The sequence below is a fragment of the Echinops telfairi genome, unplaced genomic scaffold, assembly GCF_000313985.2.
Source record: "Echinops telfairi isolate 266 unplaced genomic scaffold, ASM31398v2 ScPeMD7_7423;HRSCAF=8461, whole genome shotgun sequence".
Lineage (NCBI taxonomy): Eukaryota > Metazoa > Chordata > Mammalia > Afrosoricida > Tenrecidae > Echinops > Echinops telfairi.
Window position 1 is genome coordinate 2844560 of NW_022111323.1, and position 18767 is coordinate 2863326.

Below are 18767 nucleotides of genomic sequence, written 5' to 3' on the forward strand. Positions count from 1 at the left end.
CCATCAGTGCCAATCTCCTCAAGATATTGATCAGAACACTGAGGTGTCAAAAGAAAGACAGGGACTTGTCCAAGCTAGGCTAACACATTTCCTGAAATTTCTGACACCAAACATGGTCTTCATCCCTGCTTCTTCTTTTCTTCCTTCTTTGTGGAGAACACATGTTATTATGAGCCTAAATGTTCTTGTCTGTAGAATGGTGAATAGGATCATAATGTCATTTATTGAGCACTTACTAGATAACAGGCACTGTATTCAGTGTTTTCCAATTATCTTCTCACTGTAGTCACTAATCTCTATTCCTATCTGCCACTGGTCACCTTCTGAATCTATTCGAGACCTTTTTTCCTCCCCGCTTTTCTCCTTTCACTTTTTGTTATCTCTCCATAGTTTTTGTGAACCTTTGTCCCGCTCTCTTCCCTTCCCCTCTGATTTATTTCCTTTGATTCTTTTTCTCTCTTCTTATATTCCCTCCCCTCCTGACCTTCTCTCTGCTTGAAACCTTCAGAAATATTACAACAATCCACCATCCAGTGACCCAATTTCAATGAGAAAATAACTAAAGTATTGTAATCAACAGAACTTTAGGAGTACAAAGGATACCTGAGCAGGGCCAGGCCCCAGGATCAGCAGATCTTACTAAAAATTTTTCTAGGGTGAAAGAGCTTGGAGCAACACTGTTCTGATCAATTGATTTGTAAAACTATCTAAACACTTTTGTTTTCCATTGGGGCTTAGCCTGAATATTTGTACACCATTCCCCACTTTCCAGCCCCCCTATTCATCCTCTGGATCAGGCTATTACTTTGGGAAACAAATAACAAACCACAGCCATCATATCCAATAGAGGAGGTCTTTGTCCTCATCATCATTGGCTGGAGGATTGAATTCCCTTCCATTATTCCGCATGCTGCATCAATTTCTATCTTACAAACACACACACACACACACACACACACACACACACACACATTTGATTTCTGAAGTTCCCCAAACAAGGAAGGCTTAGTGGCCCAAGTATCAGAAAAGCTATGTCTTCTCTTATAGACATGAAGCAAAGAGGTTGCTCCATATTTAGAAGCCAATCCAAGTTTTAGCCACACATCTATACCATGTATGTTTCTTAATGTGATAATGCACTCTCAAAACGCTAAAATAAAGAATCTTGTATTTGTTTACAGCTTCCAAACTGTGAGAAATTATGGCCAGATTATGAGGAAGTGGCCTTCCTATCTGTAGGGGTCATTTCGTTTGAACCTCCAGAAATGCTTCCTCACTGATTAGAATTCATTTTGAAAAGACAGTGTGGAATTTCTTTTCTGGAAGATTTAAAAGAAATTAATACAATAATATTTGAAATGGCATTCAGGACAAGAAGCAAGGAGATTGACAAGATAAATACCTATAGTCATGTGAGAATCCTGGTATGTTAATGTGAAGAACTGATTTCTGTGGTCTAGTTCCTAGGAAAACAGTGATTCCCTAGAATTCCTCCATCGCTTAGCTGTCTGGAGAGCAGGTTCTAACTCTGGGATATTAGAGCTAGTCAGAGACACCATGTGCCTATCTCATTGTATTCATTTGATTATACTTTCCTGTCCTTCTTTCAGTAAACAGGAGGGTCAAGAAACCCTGTAAATTACATGTAGTAACCCATAACCTGGCCAGAGAAGATGAGTCTTTACCAGAATGCCAGCATATTGAAAAAGGAGGGGGAAATAGTGAATGGTGGTAACAGGAGGAGGAGGGAAACCATGTTTCTTGTCATTAAAGCAGCAGAAGATGAAACAGGCTCTTCATCGAGGACCTGAAAAAGGGAGGGTAATTAATGATATTCTCTCTAGAATAGTTTTAAGCCTCCCTCACTTCTCTCCTTCCTCTGTGTCTTCTTTCCAGGTACCGAATGCACAAGTCTCGGATGTATAGCCAGTGTGTCCGAATGAGGCATCTCTCTCAAGAGTTTGGATGGCTCCAGATTACCCCCCAGGAATTCCTGTGCATGAAAGCATTACTGCTGTTCAGCATTAGTAAGTGCTTGAAGGGACAGTTAGTACTAATGGGGGCATGGGGGTTCAATAGTGAGCTGTTTTAACCATTAAAGGGTTATCAAGTGAAAACTCAGCTCCTGGGAATTCTCATATTTGCCCCCTTCCCCTGCCCCAGCATTCTTTTTATCTGACAAAGACCAATTTAATGACTAAAGAGCATTTTCTATGCTAGTATTCAGCCTTCATCAGATATTCCTCTATCCCTAGCCTTTCTTGGTGATAAAGGTTGTTTTGACTGATTGCAACAAATCTCTGACTTGTCTATAGTTTTTGCCATAGAAACAGACATTGTACTGCTTTATACCCCCTTTTGAGACAATAGAACAGGAATGATCCCTCCTTGACAGAATCTTCTTATTGCAGGGGGGTATGTGTAAGCAACTAAAGCCCAAATAAACTAAACCCATCGCTGTCCAGTCAATTCAGACTTATCTCAACCCTATAGGACAGAGTAGAACTGCCCCATAGAGTTTTCAAGGCACTAAATCTCTACTGAAGCAGACTGCCACATCTTACTATCACAAAATGGATGGTGAATTCCAACTACTGACCTTTTAATTCACAGATGAGCACTTAGCAGTGCCACCAGGGCTCCTGGCAAGCCACTTTTACAGAGTTTATTTGGAGCCAAGGAACCATTTTGATGTCTCTTTTAAGCAGAGTGATGTGTTAGCCTCTATTAAGGAGAGAGGACCCGATATTTGATATTCAAAGCCATGTGTTTCTAAATCCGAACTGATCTATGGACAGCATATAATCTTAAGTCCTTAAAAATATGTAGATGAGAAAATGAGGAAAATGGAAGATACAGGAAACTTTATTTGCCAAATTTCCTTCTGATTGTGTCCTGCTAGATTTCCCCCACACCTCAGTGGCAGCTTGAAGGCCCCAAGCACAGACTTCAACTGACAGAAAGCCAAATAGATGATACTCTCCCTGTGAATTGACAGTCAATTTTGTGGTCAGAAAACTTGGTGCTTTGTCTAATGTTCCTTTCTTGGGCATGCTTCCCCTCCCCATTATGTCTTCATTCCACATCAGTTCCTGTGGATGGGCTGAAAAATCAAAAATTCTTTGATGAACTTCGAATGAACTACATCAAGGAACTCGATCGTATCATTGCATGCAAGAGAAAAAACCCCACATCCTGCTCAAGGCGTTTCTACCAGCTCACCAAACTCCTGGATTCTGTGCAGCCTGTAAGCAAAAGATGGAGGGTGCTTTTTCAGAGAGAAGAGCCTGATAGAACCAATTGATAACCTTCTCCTCTGGGCTCTGACACCATCTGTTGGGAGGTGCTTCCATAACTCACTGCATTTGAATGTGGTCCAGAAAGAAAATGAAATGGAGAAGAAAGGAACATAGGTCACAATGTTCCAGCTGGGTGTTGTGAAAGAGGTGGAGGAGTTGAGAACAGAGCAGTTGAGATTTGGGAAAGGGGCTTAGAACAGATGAATCCTCTACACAGACAAAACAGACCTGGGTGTTTCCCCCATCTCACTGAGCTGTGTATGTGACAGAGAATTTGTGAGTGTGAATGTGTGTGTTTGTTGGGTAAAAGGAACATCAAGTCCTGAGTCAGAGAACTTTCAATAGTGTAAAAGATCTCTTGGGAGCCCACAGTCACTCCCTTGAGACCATTTCACACACACACACACACACAATCTTAGAAGAGCAGACCAAGGGAAGGGATGGAAACAAAAGGCTAAACCGACCAGAAATCAAAGGTTGGGGGAGATCCTGGAAAAAGCCAACTCTTCATCAACCTTGTGTTCTCCTTCTCTCATTACTCCTGCAGATTGCACGAGAGCTGCATCAGTTCACTTTTGACCTGCTAATCAAATCCCACATGGTGAGCGTGGACTTCCCGGAAATGATGGCAGAAATCATCTCTGTGCAAGTGCCCAAGATTCTTTCTGGGAAAGTCAAGCCCATCTATTTCCATACACAGTGAAGCTCTGAAAGCCCCCATTTCTACATCTACCCCGTCCCCTTTTCAGATGTATTAAGCCTGTTATTACTCTGCACTACTTATCTGCAGTGCCTTGGGGGATTTCCTCTATTGATGCATATAGTCTGCTATGAAGATACTCCTGAGTTCTATTCCCTGAGTTTTTTACCCCATTTCCTCCTTTCTTTTTCCTCTTTTCTTCCTATCTGACCCCATTATGATATCTTCAGACTCTGTTCCCTGCCATGGCTCCTACTTGTATTTTGAATGGTGTTGTATTTCTCCAAATCTCTGATGATACTCCCGTAGCCCAGTGTCAAGTTGTGCTTGTTTACAGCACTGTACTTGTGTGCCAGCCACACATATGTTTACTTGCCTAATGCCACGAGAAATTTAGAGAGCTTCAAGTGTTTTGAAAAAGCAAAACAAAACAAAAACCAGTTTTAGATGTTACTATAGTTTTTTGTTCTTATATAAAAACAAACACATTAACAGAACCTTCAAAGAGGCCAACAATAATGAACAGACATGAAAAATGCCGACCTATGGGGAGTCACTGCTATTTTTCCTTCAGTCCTTCCTTCCTTGGGAAAAATTTCTTCCTGCAAACAACTTCTGTCATTATAGGGTAAAATGACCCTAAATATAAGTAGGGGAAGGAAGGAGGCAGAAACTAGAGAGAACAAGGAAAGCAGATTGTCTGGGGCACTGGTGTCTAGACTGCTCAAGTGCAGTACCCTTCATTATACTGAAAATGTGCTACTTGTGTGCATGTGGGCATCTCCCCCCACAGATCAATTTTCTCTCTTACCCTCTGCCATCATCCTCAAATCAGCTTTCAATAGCTTCCAAGAGCTTTGAACTGAATGTTCTCTTTAGCCAAAACTTGATCATTTCCCTTGAAGAATCAGACCATCAAAAAAGAGGAGAGGAGAGAAGGTCCTATTTGGACCCAGGTCTGTTTTCTTATGTATCAACAAGGGAAGAGCTTGGGGCTAAAATCAGAATATTCTTGGCTTTTCTCTTACTTGGTACACGGAATATTTGATCCTTTATTGCCACCGTCTTTTTCCTCCTTAAAGGACCTGAATGAAGTTTTCTCCTGGTTGCATTCAGCCACAAGCTCCGACCATTTTCCCCTCAGTGTTTCGTGGCCTGAATTGAACCAGATTTGGGCATATCAACTGTCAGATTTTTGCAAAGACGGTATCAAAGGAATTGGACAAGCTAGGCAAATTGCCATTGTCCCCAGAAATTATACCTTCCCATCAAGTGGAGAAATGCTCACTTCCTCCATCAGAATGGCTAAATCCATACCAGGATTGAAGAGAAAACTTAATTATCAAGTACGGAGAATGAAGGCACTGAGACAAAAAACCCTGTAAATATTCTCCTTGCCATCCAGCACATCTATCTGTAAAGGTCATGTGAAGATGGAAGAAGAAACCAAAAAGAGGCTGTAACTAATAAGTTAAAGTCTTCAGAGTAAAATCCTAAAGCCAGATGGGTAACATCTGGTGAATTCGCTCATCCTCCTCTATTACTGATTTGGGACTCTGGCATTAACTATACTCGCTCAGACTCCCAGTTGTTGATGCCTCTCAGTCAGAGAGACTGAAACATTGAGATGTTCTATACCATGGTGTCCTTTTGAAAGGTCTGGCTGACATGGCTCTATTAAGATGACACCCATGGACTTAGGGTGTGCTCGTGGGACACTGAGAACCTTTAAACCCCTCTGTATTACTGACTTTGTCTCCTATTCCACCTAAGGACAGGTGGAATACCCACTTACTTTCTTATCCTGGCCATTGCCTCCTCACTGAGCTCTTAACTTCATCTGTTAAACTTTTAAAAATCAGTGGCCAGTCATCAAGCTGCCAATTTCAGTTGATTTACTCTATTTTTTTGAGAAGATAGTTTCTGAGTGACATTATCCACATGGGTTTCCTACGCTGATTTCTGTGTTGATATTAATAGCCAAATGGACTTACAAAACAGCTCTTTAAATAACAAGGGAGGGGGAACCTAAGATGGATGATATTCTAATCCAAGACTGCTGGACATCGCTTCTCAGCCTTTTGGCTAAGATCAAGTGAAGACTGCTGAACAAAAATAAAGTTAATAGATTCCCTTTCGAGGGTAGGATAGACAAATTCTTGTTTGCTTGGTTATAATACCATCTGGATTATATAAGCTCACAGGATTACTTTTAGTTGTTTTAACAGAAAAAAAAATATTTAAACTTCAATTACATTTTAATAGTTCCTTTACATCTGTTTCGAAATTATTTTTTGTCCTTTATGGAACATAGATTCAAGTATATCATTCTGATACTTCTTGTAAATACTAGAAGCACTCCTTTCTATTTCTCTATCAATTTTTTGTCTTTATGGATTTACCAATCATTAGTCTTCTCTTTATAAATATACGTGTTTATCATTTGCAAAAGCCAAAAACCAGTGAGACAGCAGTGTAATTAAAAGCAGCAACAACTGGATTACTCCACATTTCCAAATGGCAAGACCAGTTTAAAAAAAAAAAAGCCTAAACAAGATAACTGTTTCTGCACTGAGATTTCAGTGAACAAAGGAGATTTCAGCTTGCCATTATTCTCCTTTGGATAAAGGAAAAGAGGTTTTTGTTTTATTATGCTTAGGTCATTGATATTCTAGCTGATGTGATTGTCTTCTAGACAGAATTCTCATTTTGCATGCACTTGACTTTACAAACAGACATGATATGGTTGGAACCTGTGCTCACTCATTAGAAACCAGCCACCCAAACTCTCTCAATGTACCTGTTGGGCTGGAAGATGAGGATCACTCACAGGGACCATCTCCAAAGAGATTTGCAATGCTGGATGAGGAAGGAGAATGAGGAAGACAAAAAGACGCACCAGTGAGAAGGTCCTAACTGTACGAGGCAGCAGACAGCTGTCAGTGTCACAAACTCTGTGGCAGTTTCAACTCTTGTTCATTGAGCAGCTGGCCCAAGTCTGACCTCTGAGCTGAAATGGGGGTTGGATTCTTTGCTCCATAATTTTTCTGTGCCACAGAAAGTCTCCTTGTTCTTTGGAGAGTTTACTATTTTTAAATTACCTTAACCTTAGAAAAATTTTTGAAGGATTCTGTCATATAGCTTTGAAAAAAGAAAATCAGTTTTGCATATATTTTTATGTATATTTACTGGCACTTAAATAATAAAGAACTTCACTCTGTCTTTTGGGTAGATACAGGGGTAATTGTCTGAGAAATGTGCTGATTTTAAAACCCCTCTCGGTTCATACTTTGCTTCTAAGTGCATATATGCATATATAACAAGATGTATTCTACTTGTACTTTAAGAGAAATAAGTCCAATATCTACATGATATGGATATTACACAAATGTTTAACTAAGCTTCAGGTAGTTTTCAAGTGATTGCTTCATTGGACACTGCACAGACGTGGCCTTGTCCCCTTCTCTTTCTTAAAATTCAGCAGCGGCCAAAGCCACCCCACTCCCCATTTTCAGCCCTGTGCCAGCAGTGTACTTCATAAGACTCTCCAGTCAGCCCAGTAAATATTCCTGCATCGCCCAGAAAAACAAAAGGCTGACTACTAATTATCTTGTGCCAGTTGCCCAGGTAAGAGGACACTGGTTCAAGGGAGTAACTTTCATCCTTGACTTGCTATAGGAGGGTCAGTGGAACCTAGACTGCTAAAGCACAGGATCAAATCTCAAACTTTAGGCCAAAACATCCATTTAGCGTGTGCAATTTCTTGTAAAAGGATGTTTCTCCCCCTGCTGCCTTTTATAGGCAGGTCTGTTCTCACCACTAATCTCTTTGAAAATCTTTGAGAGCAGTTTTTAAAAAAGAAGAAGAAGGCATTATATTATGTAACCAAAGATTATACTTTATCTGCTAAGATACTAAAAATTTTAAGGGCAGGAAGAGTGCAAGCATTAGTACCTCCTTAGTAAGCTATCCAAAGACAGACTAAAGATCTTTGGTAGTGACTAACTTACTAGGTTTTTGTGGGGCTTTTCTTCCACAATTAGACATGTTGAAGATATTTTAGAGGGAAATGGGATCATGGGTCCTTCACCAAGTGATTTTACAAACATAAGTAGTTTTCCTTTTCTGTAGTAGTTACTGAACAAATTCCTGAAGCTCCATTATTGCATGGTTGGAAATAGAACTGGTCTTGGTCACTGTGTTTGCTAGTACCCGTGCTAGCTTAACTGAAGATGTGAAGTCCTTGCTGAGAAGGGGAGTGTTTAAAGGACTAGATTTTGCACTAGAGGGACAGCAAGCAGAAATCCTCATTTCTGCCCACTTTGAACGGCACAAGTTTTTTTCTGCAATTTAAAGCAGAAGGTTGAAATATATTGTAAATGAGGATTTGTATCCATGTTTTAAAATTGAATTATATATATATATATATAATGTGTTCTGATAACTTTACCTTTCTCTGTACCATTATATTTGTTTCCAGGTCATAACTGATCCCATGTACTTATGAGAGAGTCTGAAATTACATTTTGGAAACTCTCTCAGAATGGACAAGACACCTGGGTAGATTAGATAACTAGGAGATCTCTGTCCCTATCGGGGCCTGACCCTCAGGCCTTATAAAGGGACAGAGAGATTAAAAGGGTAAGGTACATGCTGTATTGCACTTTACTAGCCAAGACAGATGAATGTAGAAAGGATGGTGGAGACTCATTGGAAGTGACTGGGTTTTACCATTGGAAAGGCCCAGATCAGGGAGTGGGGAGGATAGAAGTCAAAAGGCCACCCAAATGATTGGTCAGTGGTACCTTAATGGGCCTCACTGGTTGAGAGAGGGAAGGGTGTTCCTCAGTCTTCACCATCCTTTTAAGAAAAAGACAATTTCCTGCACTTGTGAATCTGGAGAAAGTGTTCCATCTTGTATACAATTAAATCACATGCTTTTGAGGTGCTCTTGTTACTGGGTGTCTGTGTGCTCTAATTCTGGTTTGAGATATGTTTTGTAAAAAGATTGACAAATGAAAATGTGTTTTTCTCTGTTAAAATTTGTCAGCTTATTAGAAGTTGCATTTCTGCAGGTGCAGGTCTATCTCTGCACCTTAATTAAGAATGTGACACTAGAGTCTGTTGCCCAGAGCCTCCCAACCCTCAACCATTTCTAGGTGAAAGCAGAAAAATACACTTTAGTCATTTCCTTTCAAATAAGAAAAGCAACCTTTGACTCAGCTTTGATTCCTATTTTATTTGGTTAGGAAATAGGTTATTTGCATTGATTGGCTACCCTAATTCAATATAGCAAGAATGTTCATTTATTTTCTTTTACTCCATCTATCTCCTAGCCCTTCATGGATTTAAATGAGAAACTAATAAGTGGCCCTTGGATCCTGGAACAATTCCCACAAATACTAAGTTGTCACATAGCTGCATTGTCCACCAAAACAAACACACGTATTCATACACTATAGGAAAGAAATTCTTGAAATATTGCTGTGTCTTCAATGGTGTCCTTGCTGACTGCTGTCTCAAGATATACCCTGTACTCTGCAATTCAGACAAGACAGGGCTCTAGCCTCTCACATTAGCCTACATTGATGTGTCTGAAGGGCTGTCCTATTTCATAAGCCACTTGGGCAGGGAGAGGAACCACTATTGGGATGACCCAAGGGAAAAAGAGTCCTCTCATCACTCAGTGACACCATTCTGCTTTCTCCTAGACTGGAACAGTGATTAGGGAGTGCCTTAGACATGGCATTCTTGTGCTGTCCTTGACATTAATTTAGCAGCAGGAGGGAGCAGACTATGTAACCAGGGATAAGAATTAATTTCTGATGTAGACAGGAAAAAAAACAGGAGCAAGTAAAAGAAAGAAAGCATCATATGAAGATTTTAAAAAATGAAACAAATTTATTTTGCTGGAAACATCCTTCAGTGGAACTTAAGTTCTCACAGCAACTCTGGCATCCCTGGGCAGCAGGACCAGCCCCAAACACTAGTGTTCTCTTCTCTTGTTGTATCTTGGAATCTTTTATTGCTCTAAATACAAAATTTTTAATGGCAGAAACTTGTTTGTTAGAATACATGTGTGACTCTGGGTTTGTCTCTGCCTCTGCTCTCAGAAATATCATACATTGTGTAAAATATCGGCTTGCTGGCTTGCCAGCTAAAAGTTGGCCACGGTCTCTGTTGTGGCTGCAGGCTCAAGTTATTGTTAACAAAGTGACCTGAGAAAAGCAGCTAATGTCCTCTTATCATGATTGTTAATTTGTTATAGCATAAAACAATCTAAAATTTCAGATGAATTTCATCAAAATTCCTTTTATTAGCTGTCTTTATTGACATCAAGAGTTGATATCATGCCAAATGGCCTTTTACACTATTTTGTTTTTCATATACTTTTAAAATCTTTGCACAACTGTTGTAAATTTTCTCTGTATTGTCTTTAACATAGGTTGAAATGGTATCACCAAACGATCAAAGCATCTGGCTAAAAGATAGATGGACACAGACCTCTTATCATCAGAACCTCTTATTAAAAAACCCTTAGTGTGTCAGCCAAGAGAACATCACACAAGCCCCAGGTGTTCACCCTCACATCCTCATCCTTATGAGAACATATAATCAGGGTGTCATTGCACAATACTTGCCAAGCTTCAAATAAATTATTGCTACATGGTTATCCAAGTAAAACCCAAATTGGCCTTCTTTTGGATCTTTGGTTCAAGCAAAGTCCTTCCCTGTCTCTTCAGTTTGAATGCATTATGAGATCTAATATGTTAAGAAATAACAAAAAAAGTTCTGTATGTGTCAATGTACTCACCTGTAATAGAGGTTATCACAATGCCTCCCATCTGGGTTAGAAAGTCGGTAAGAATGTTATCTGTGTGTTGTTTAAATCATGTAGTTAATGGCAGAGATAAATAGAAATAGATAAACCACAGTCTGCTTTCAGTGATATTACACTCTAGTAAAGCCTTAGTTCAAGTTAATCTGAGAGTTTAGCCTATCACTATCACCTCCATCCTCCAGTATACATCCCTCCAATGAGACTGGGTTACCTCTGATTTAAAAATGTTGCCTTATGGAATTATAAGGGAGCTTATATGTCATCTAGCCTAAATTTCTCATTCACATGAACGAGCCAGAACAAAAAGACTTCAGTAAACACCTGCTGACTATTATAGTGAACCTAACTCACTTCCCCTTCGTATGTGGCATTCAGCTTGTTCCCAGGACCTACAAACTTCTTGCATACCCTGTACACTGGTTTGGAGTTCTGGTAAGAGATTCTGCCTCTTCTTGCCCTGGCTCTCTTGTATATAGCCCAAGGATCTCTGCCCCAACCTTATCGTGCCTACTTCATCTGTCATCCACATCTTGGATACTTACTTCAAGCCATTTATTTATTTATTTTAAAAGCTAGCTTAAGCAAGCCTCTATGCAAATGGTCCCCACCCACGGGGCACTTAAAATCTCAGACCAGAAGACAGGTCAGCAGAACAGGTAGATGCTGTGAGAGGCATACCACACACCACTTAGACAGTGACACTTGTCATCAAAAGAAGTTGGCCCTTTGGATGCTTATGCATGGTGTTGAGTTAGATAATGTCAAGCTTGGACTAATCTCGTGGGGGAATTCCACTGTCTCAGTTGACTTCTAGTATCACTTAGAGAAGCTCAATATACAATAACCGCCTCATCCATTTGTCCTTTTATTCAACATTTTTTCTTGGGCAACCACTATGTATCTTTTTTTAAAATCATTTTATTGGGGGCTCATACAACTTTTATCACAATCCATACATACATCAATTGTATAAAGCACATCTGTGCATTCGTTACCCTCATCATTCTCAAAACATTTGCTCTCCACATAAGCCCCTGGCATCAGCTCCTTATTTTCCTCCTTCCCTCCCCGCTCAGCCCTCCCTTATGAACCCTTGATAATTTATAAATTATTGTTTTGTCATATCTTACACTGTCAAACATCTCCCTTCACCCACTTTTCTCTTGTCCGTCCCCCAGGGAGGAGGTTATATGTAGATCCTTATAGTAGGTTCCCCCTCTGAACCACTATGTATCTTATACAGGAACTAGACAGATGTGCCCTTTACCTGGATCTTCCAGTCTAGTAGAGAGGAAGACAAAGACATCAGCAATTCTAATATAATGTAATGAATGCTATGGAGAGAGCTCTTTGGGAGTATGGCTATTTAGAAGGAAGATAATGTAGACTTCTTAAAGAAGTCTGTACTGTGCCTAAAGTTTCATGAAGATGGGAATTCAAGTGGAGAATATGACTTTCCTCTTCAATCAAAAGACAGCAGAATTGTACGGGAAACTTCAAGAAGGTTAGCCTGAGAGAGAGTTTTGAAAAACTGTGTGACTCTAAAATATGAAGGTAGATAACTCGTTGCCATTGAGGCAATTCTGATTGATAGGGACCCTATGGAAAGGGTTGTACTGCTTAGTGGATTTCTGAGACTGTCCATCCTTACAGGAGTAGAAAGTCTCATCTTTCTGCAGAGCAACTGGTGGTTTTGAACTGCCATGCTTGCGGCTAGCACTTACCCACAGTGCCATCAAAGATACTTGTAAAGGTAGATGCTATGGGGATTAAAATGCAGGGAAGGGTTTTGATGGCTCCCTTTTACCCTTAGTACAAAAGTTAAACTCATTAACATGCCACTCCTTGATGACTTGACTTACACCACCCTAACTACCAAGCAAGCGATGAGTGGCATACTAAAGAATTTGACTTTTCTCCTAAGGATAATGGGGAGCCATGGAAGCCCTTCTCAGCATTTCTATCCCCAGAACACTGCTAGGCATATTTTTTTTTAATCTGAACCACAAAACAGCCTGAAGAGGCAGGCAGACCAAGAATCAAGCCCATTTTTCAGACAGGGAAACTGATGCTCACAGGGGGGAATGATTTGCTCAAAGGCTGCTTCTGAATAACTGGTGGCCCTAAGTCTAAACAAAAAGCCCTGAATAGCCTAATTTCAAGTTTAGGACTCCTCACATTATATCTCTATATCTCTCAGAGGTCTCCAGAATTCCTAGTGCAATTCTTGAATTGTTTGTAGGTGTCTCTGTAGTGATAAGTATCACACAACCTACATCTCCCCATGGTCTTCCTGAGGTGACACTCAACTACAATAGAGATCCTAGTGGGAAGGCAGGATACCTTGGAAGAAAAAACTGTGGAGGAGAGGAGAAAACATTCCACCTTCCCAGAAGAAGCCTTGAGCAATGAGATGAAATCCCACAGCAGTGGTAAGGCAAACAAACAACCAAGGCAGAAAACACTCCGTGGTGAAATGCACAGGAGTCAGGAAAGAGTATAGCTTCTGGATTGGGACATTTAAAGCAAGTGGGAAATATTGGGGAGGAGTAGTTGGAGATAAGTCTGGGCTGAGGCCCATTATGAAAAGCCTTGTGTGTGCCCCATCAAAAGTACACATTTTCTTGTTTATCATTCTCAGTTGTCACATGTGACAGATAATACCCATGCATGTGATATACTCTCAAGGGAGCCAACAGAATTATATTACAATTCTTGACACAACTATCAGTTTCCTTCACTCCGATTTAAGAATTCGCTTTAGATTAAAAGGAAAAACTTGAACTCCCAAAAGGATATATTTAAGAAAATTATTCAAACTTCAATGTCTTAAAAATAGTAACAAATTACTTGTCACACCTTACAAGTGACTACAGTACACCATTTGAGATAACTAAGGATTTTAAAAATCAAGCTATAATATAATTCTGGGAGATGAAGATATTTAACGTGTACTACAAAATGTCTCTAGAAAAATTAACTCTTTATATTGGTCCCATTATATACCTAAGGAAATTAAGGCTATGATTCAACATTATTTCTGGCTCAGAACCAATGTTACTTCCAAGTAGCAAACCCAAGGACATTTACTGCCAAAGCCTATGGCTTTAATCACTACATTATTTTCTTTTTTCATATCACTGGTTGTCTTTTCCCAAAGAGACCCAAGGTATTCAAAGGAACTATGTCACAGTGGTGGTATCTTAACAATCACCTACTCCAGCAGGCACAATTTTGTACAGTGTGTAAGCCCAAGGCAGTCACCTCTCCAAACTGCAGATGAGTCAGAATGGTTAGCTACAGCCCTACCACCTCCTGATAATCTTGCCATGGCTCTTGCTGCCCCTCCCTGTCTCCAGTTACAGGTATCTGAAGTGTAAGAGTTAACAAAAGGGCCAAAGGACACATATGTGTTAATAAAGGCAGACAGGCAGAAGAAAAGTTTGGACTAGGAAACAGATACCGAATTGTCACTAATGAACCAGATAATATTCCAAAGTCTTCCCATGTGTAGACTAGAGAAGATAAGGACTAGACTGAGTTCTTCCTGTTCTAACATAGCTTCTTACATTCTGTGAAACTTTTGGCAAAACCAGTCTTTTGTCCATCTGGGAATGTCCAATTTTACGTCACTCCAATTATTGTAATCCTTATTATATCCCTACATTTTAAAATATTTTATCCTAGATAAGACCAGAGATAGAGTTTACTGTACTTAAAATGCCCAGCCACCAGCCTCCTTTACTACATAGCAAATATGTTGTTGTTTCACAACAGCCTTCTCACTGAAGCATGTCATACTGCCTACCACTAACTACTAGCTAAGAGGTTGGCAGTTGGAACTCACAAAGAAGCTCCTTGGGAGACAAGCCTAATGTATACTTCTTTTAAAAAAAAAACCTGGAGCAGTTCTTTGCCCCCATGGGGTTGCCATGAGTCAGAATTGGCTCAAGGACAACTAAAAACAATATATTTCCACTAAGACTCCTTGAGTCACTCCATACCTGGACTATTATGAAGTGGATGAAAAAGAGTGGCAGAAAACTCTCGCAATAGTAAATATGGCTTGAGGAATTTCTGCAGTAGGGGTAGCAAGGGTTATTATTGATAAAACACCAATAAGGTCTGGAACAGGCAATGGCATTAGATATACATAATGTACAAGAGACAGACCAAACACCCCTTTGGATATAGAGTAATATATTTTGTTATCTTTTCTTCATGTAATAACCTCCATTTTATATATCCTCTATTTCTGCCAAAGAAGATATTTTCTACCCATTAAGGCTTAGCCCAAAAGTCAATGGTTGGATGAATTTCCTGATTTCCCCAACTGAAAATGAGCTCACACTCATTAACACTTCTAATCTTCCCCTCTACTGAATCACTAGTTTGACATACAGTAATACATAGTAGAAACCCACAGTCATCTAAATAGTACATTAGAGCTTTAAAGAACTATATCACAATGATATTGTCTTCACAGTCACCCATTCCAGGAAGGACAATGATGTATGGTGTACATTGCAAACCACTATCTCATTGAAGACTCACGGGAACCCTAAGAGAAAGACAGAACAGGAATTATTAATACCCAGTTAAATAATAGGAAGTCACCATTGTTACTTTAGAAGTTGACTGGAGACTTCTGTTTCTGGAGTTATGACTTATTTGATACTCTGAATGGTCTGACTAATGAAAACAATTAAAATGCTTAATGGAATTTTAAAAATATATCTTTTCAACTCCATCGATGAACTACTAGGCTGGTAAAGAATCCACTGAAGGTAAGAGTATTAAAGCAAGATTATGGCTGAAGATTTTTCACCAGACCCTGGAATATTCTGAGTCTCTACTTTGATGACGGCACAAAGTAAGGGAAATAAGAGTTAAAGACTACAGCCTATCCAAGGTGAAGAGTCTTACAGGAGACTCCTGAATAATATTGATGCCATAAAGAGCTTTGCCCTCAGTTCAAGTGTGAATAAAATTAAATCTGCCTCACAGAAGGTAGAGAGCAAGGACCTACAGGCATGACCTTAGCACTGGGTGGCAAGAATAAAGAAGCTTCTCAATGGAATCCATAGCCAAAGATTATCCTCATATAGTTTTAGAACCCTAATTCAAGATACTATGAAAGCCAATGACTTGAAATAGTGTGGATCAGCTGTTCTGTCAGCCATATTGGATTGGAAAAGACATGCATATGATTGAGAGAGACACATACAAATCTTTCATGGAAAAATGCAACTTTTACTCAGGCCTCAAAAATTCCTGTAGATAAGACTCCAAAGAAAATGAGCATCTCACAGTCAAAAGTTACAAAACACCCCAACACACCCTGAGTAAAAGCATGCAGAAACAGCAAACATTTGAATCAGACCCACAGATATCAGAATGTATATCTATCACACATAGTAAACTGATTTCATTTAAAATAAATAAGCAGATTTTAATGTTCTAAATATGAACTCAGAACATAAGACTATAAATCATAACTATTCATACCAAAAAAAACCCAAAATAGAATGAAGTAGAAAAAATATTTTGATAGATTAAAAACATACACAACTGTGTGCACACTGAAGACAAATGTGTGCATAAGCAAATGTGGTGAAGAAAGCAGATGGTTCCCGGCTATCAAAAGATATAGCATCTGGGGTCTTAAAGGCTTGAAGGTAAACAAGAGGCCATCTAGCTCAGAAGCAACAAAGCCCACATGGAATAAGCACACCAGCCTGTGTGACCACAAGGTTTCGAAGGGATCAAGTATCGGGCATCAAAGAACTAAAAATCATATTGTAAATGAGGGGGAATGCAGAGTGGAGACCCAAAGCCCATCTGTAGGCAACTGGACACCCCCTTACAGAAGTGTCACGGGGATGAGATGAGCCAGTCAGGGTGCAGGGTAGCAACAATGAAACATACAACTTTCCTCTAGTTCTTTAATGCTTCCTCCCCCCACTATCATGATCCCAATTCTACCTTACAAATCTGGCTAGACCAGAGGATGCACATTGGTACATATAGGAACTGGAAACACAGGGAAACCAGGACAGATGATCCCTTCAGGACCAGTGGTGAGAGTGGCGATACTGGAAGGGTGGAGGGGAGGTGGGCTAGAAAGGGGGAACCGATTACAAGGATCTATTTATAACGACCTCCCTGGGGAATGGACAACAGAAACATGGGTGAAGAGAGGCGTCAGTGTAAGATATAAAATAATAATAATTTATAAATTATCAGTGGTTCATGAGGGAGGGGGAAAAATGAGCAGTTGATACCAAGGGATCAAGTAGAAAGCAAATGTTTTGAGAATGATGATGGCAACAAATGTACAAATGTGCTTGACACAATGGATGCATGTATGGATTGTGATAAGAGTTGTACGAGCCCCCCAAAATTATTTTTTAAAAAGACATAAAATATATTTTTAAAATACACAACTGAAGAGACAATTGGGGAAAATAAAGATAGGTGCAAATCAACTACCCCGAATGCAGCACAGAAAGACAATAAAATACAAAATATGAAAAGTTAAGGATGTTAAGGATAAGAAATTCGATTTCAAAGAACCATTATAGAATAAATAAGCACTGTCATAGAATAAATACTACTCAAAGACATGACTTAAGAATTTTTCAAAATTGTTGAAAGACATTTATCTTTAATACCTAGAATCTCAAAATTTCAAGCTACACAAACAAAAATAAATACATATTTAGACACATGAGTGATTTTGCACAATACGTAGTAAAAGAAAAGGGAACCCTGGTGGGTCAAACTTTGGCTGATAATCAATGGTCTGTGGTGCAAACCCACCAGCTACTCCACAGGAGAAATATAAGGCATTGTGTTTTCCTAAAGATTTTTGTTTCCTTTTTATAAAAGTTGTATTGAAATATGGTTCACATATACTTCCATAGTTTCCTTCAATTCCCCCGCCCAACCCCCACCATGCCCCCAATAAATCCCTAATCCAGTTACCATCTTTTTTCAAACTTTTTGGTGGGGCATATAATTCACTTATCATACAATTCAATAATTCAATCACATCAAGAAGAGTTATGCCATCACTATCACAATCAATTTGAGAACACTTTCTTCATTCTTCTACTCATCATTTTTAGCTCCCCATTTCCCCCAAACCTCCCCTGTCATACTGCCAATATTAGCCCCTTAGCAGATATATGGTTGCCACAATTTTCTCCCAAATTGTAACACGTCTTTTCGGTTCATTATTGTTGTTTTGTGTAAAGATAAGAAGAGCAAGTGAGAGTACGTCCCTGAAAACAGGTTCTGGTGCCTTTTCTTAGTCTTCTTTCCCACTCCATCTCCAGGAAAAAGCTGGCTGTCATCATCTCCTGATCTAATAGACCTCCTTTTTGTTTCATTCAGTAATGGCTTCAGTGGCTGACTTCATTAAAATGCTAAGTGCTCAGCATTATCTGTAAGGAGTTATATTGCCTGTTCCATAGTCATTCATTGGTAGAGCCTCTAAGCTCCTTTTATCCAACTATGCCTTCTCCCCATGTATACACTGTCTTATTAACTAACATTCTACATTTGTGACAAAAGTAAGTCTGTGAGTATAAGTGCTAAGGCCCCTGAAAGGGTCTCTGACTAATGGGGACCTTGAACATGTAAAAACGAAGCTCACATTGCGTAATTTCACTGTTCCATAGGTGAGAGAGAGTGAAGTCTGCCCAGGTTTCCAGGGTACCTGCCAACACAGACTAGGGACCAGTGCAAGGCTAGTAGGACAGGATGATTCCTAGGCAGGTCCTTGATACTGACAAGGGATTGAGACTGTGGCAATGACAATTGATGTATTTGCAGTGGTAGAAAGCAGGACTTATAGCCTGGAAAACCCAGTGGAGCCGTCATAATACTTTGTCCTATAGGATCACTATGGGTTAGATTTGAC

The 18767-nt window shown here is 39.6% G+C and overlaps 1 protein-coding gene across 1 annotated transcript in view; it reads left to right on the forward strand.

Moving 5' to 3' along the window:
* The window catches only part of AR (androgen receptor), a 277936-nt gene extending 267259 nt beyond the window's left edge, over positions 1–10677 (forward strand). The window contains exons 6-8 of the mRNA XM_004715439.2: positions 1897–2027; positions 3090–3247; positions 3847–10677. Of these exons, the coding sequence (XP_004715496.1) occupies positions 1897–2027; positions 3090–3247; positions 3847–4002 (445 nt within the window). The 3' untranslated portion in view covers positions 4003–10677. The remainder of the gene's footprint in view (positions 1–1896; positions 2028–3089; positions 3248–3846) is intronic.
* The last annotated feature ends 8090 nt before the right edge of the window (positions 10678–18767 follow it).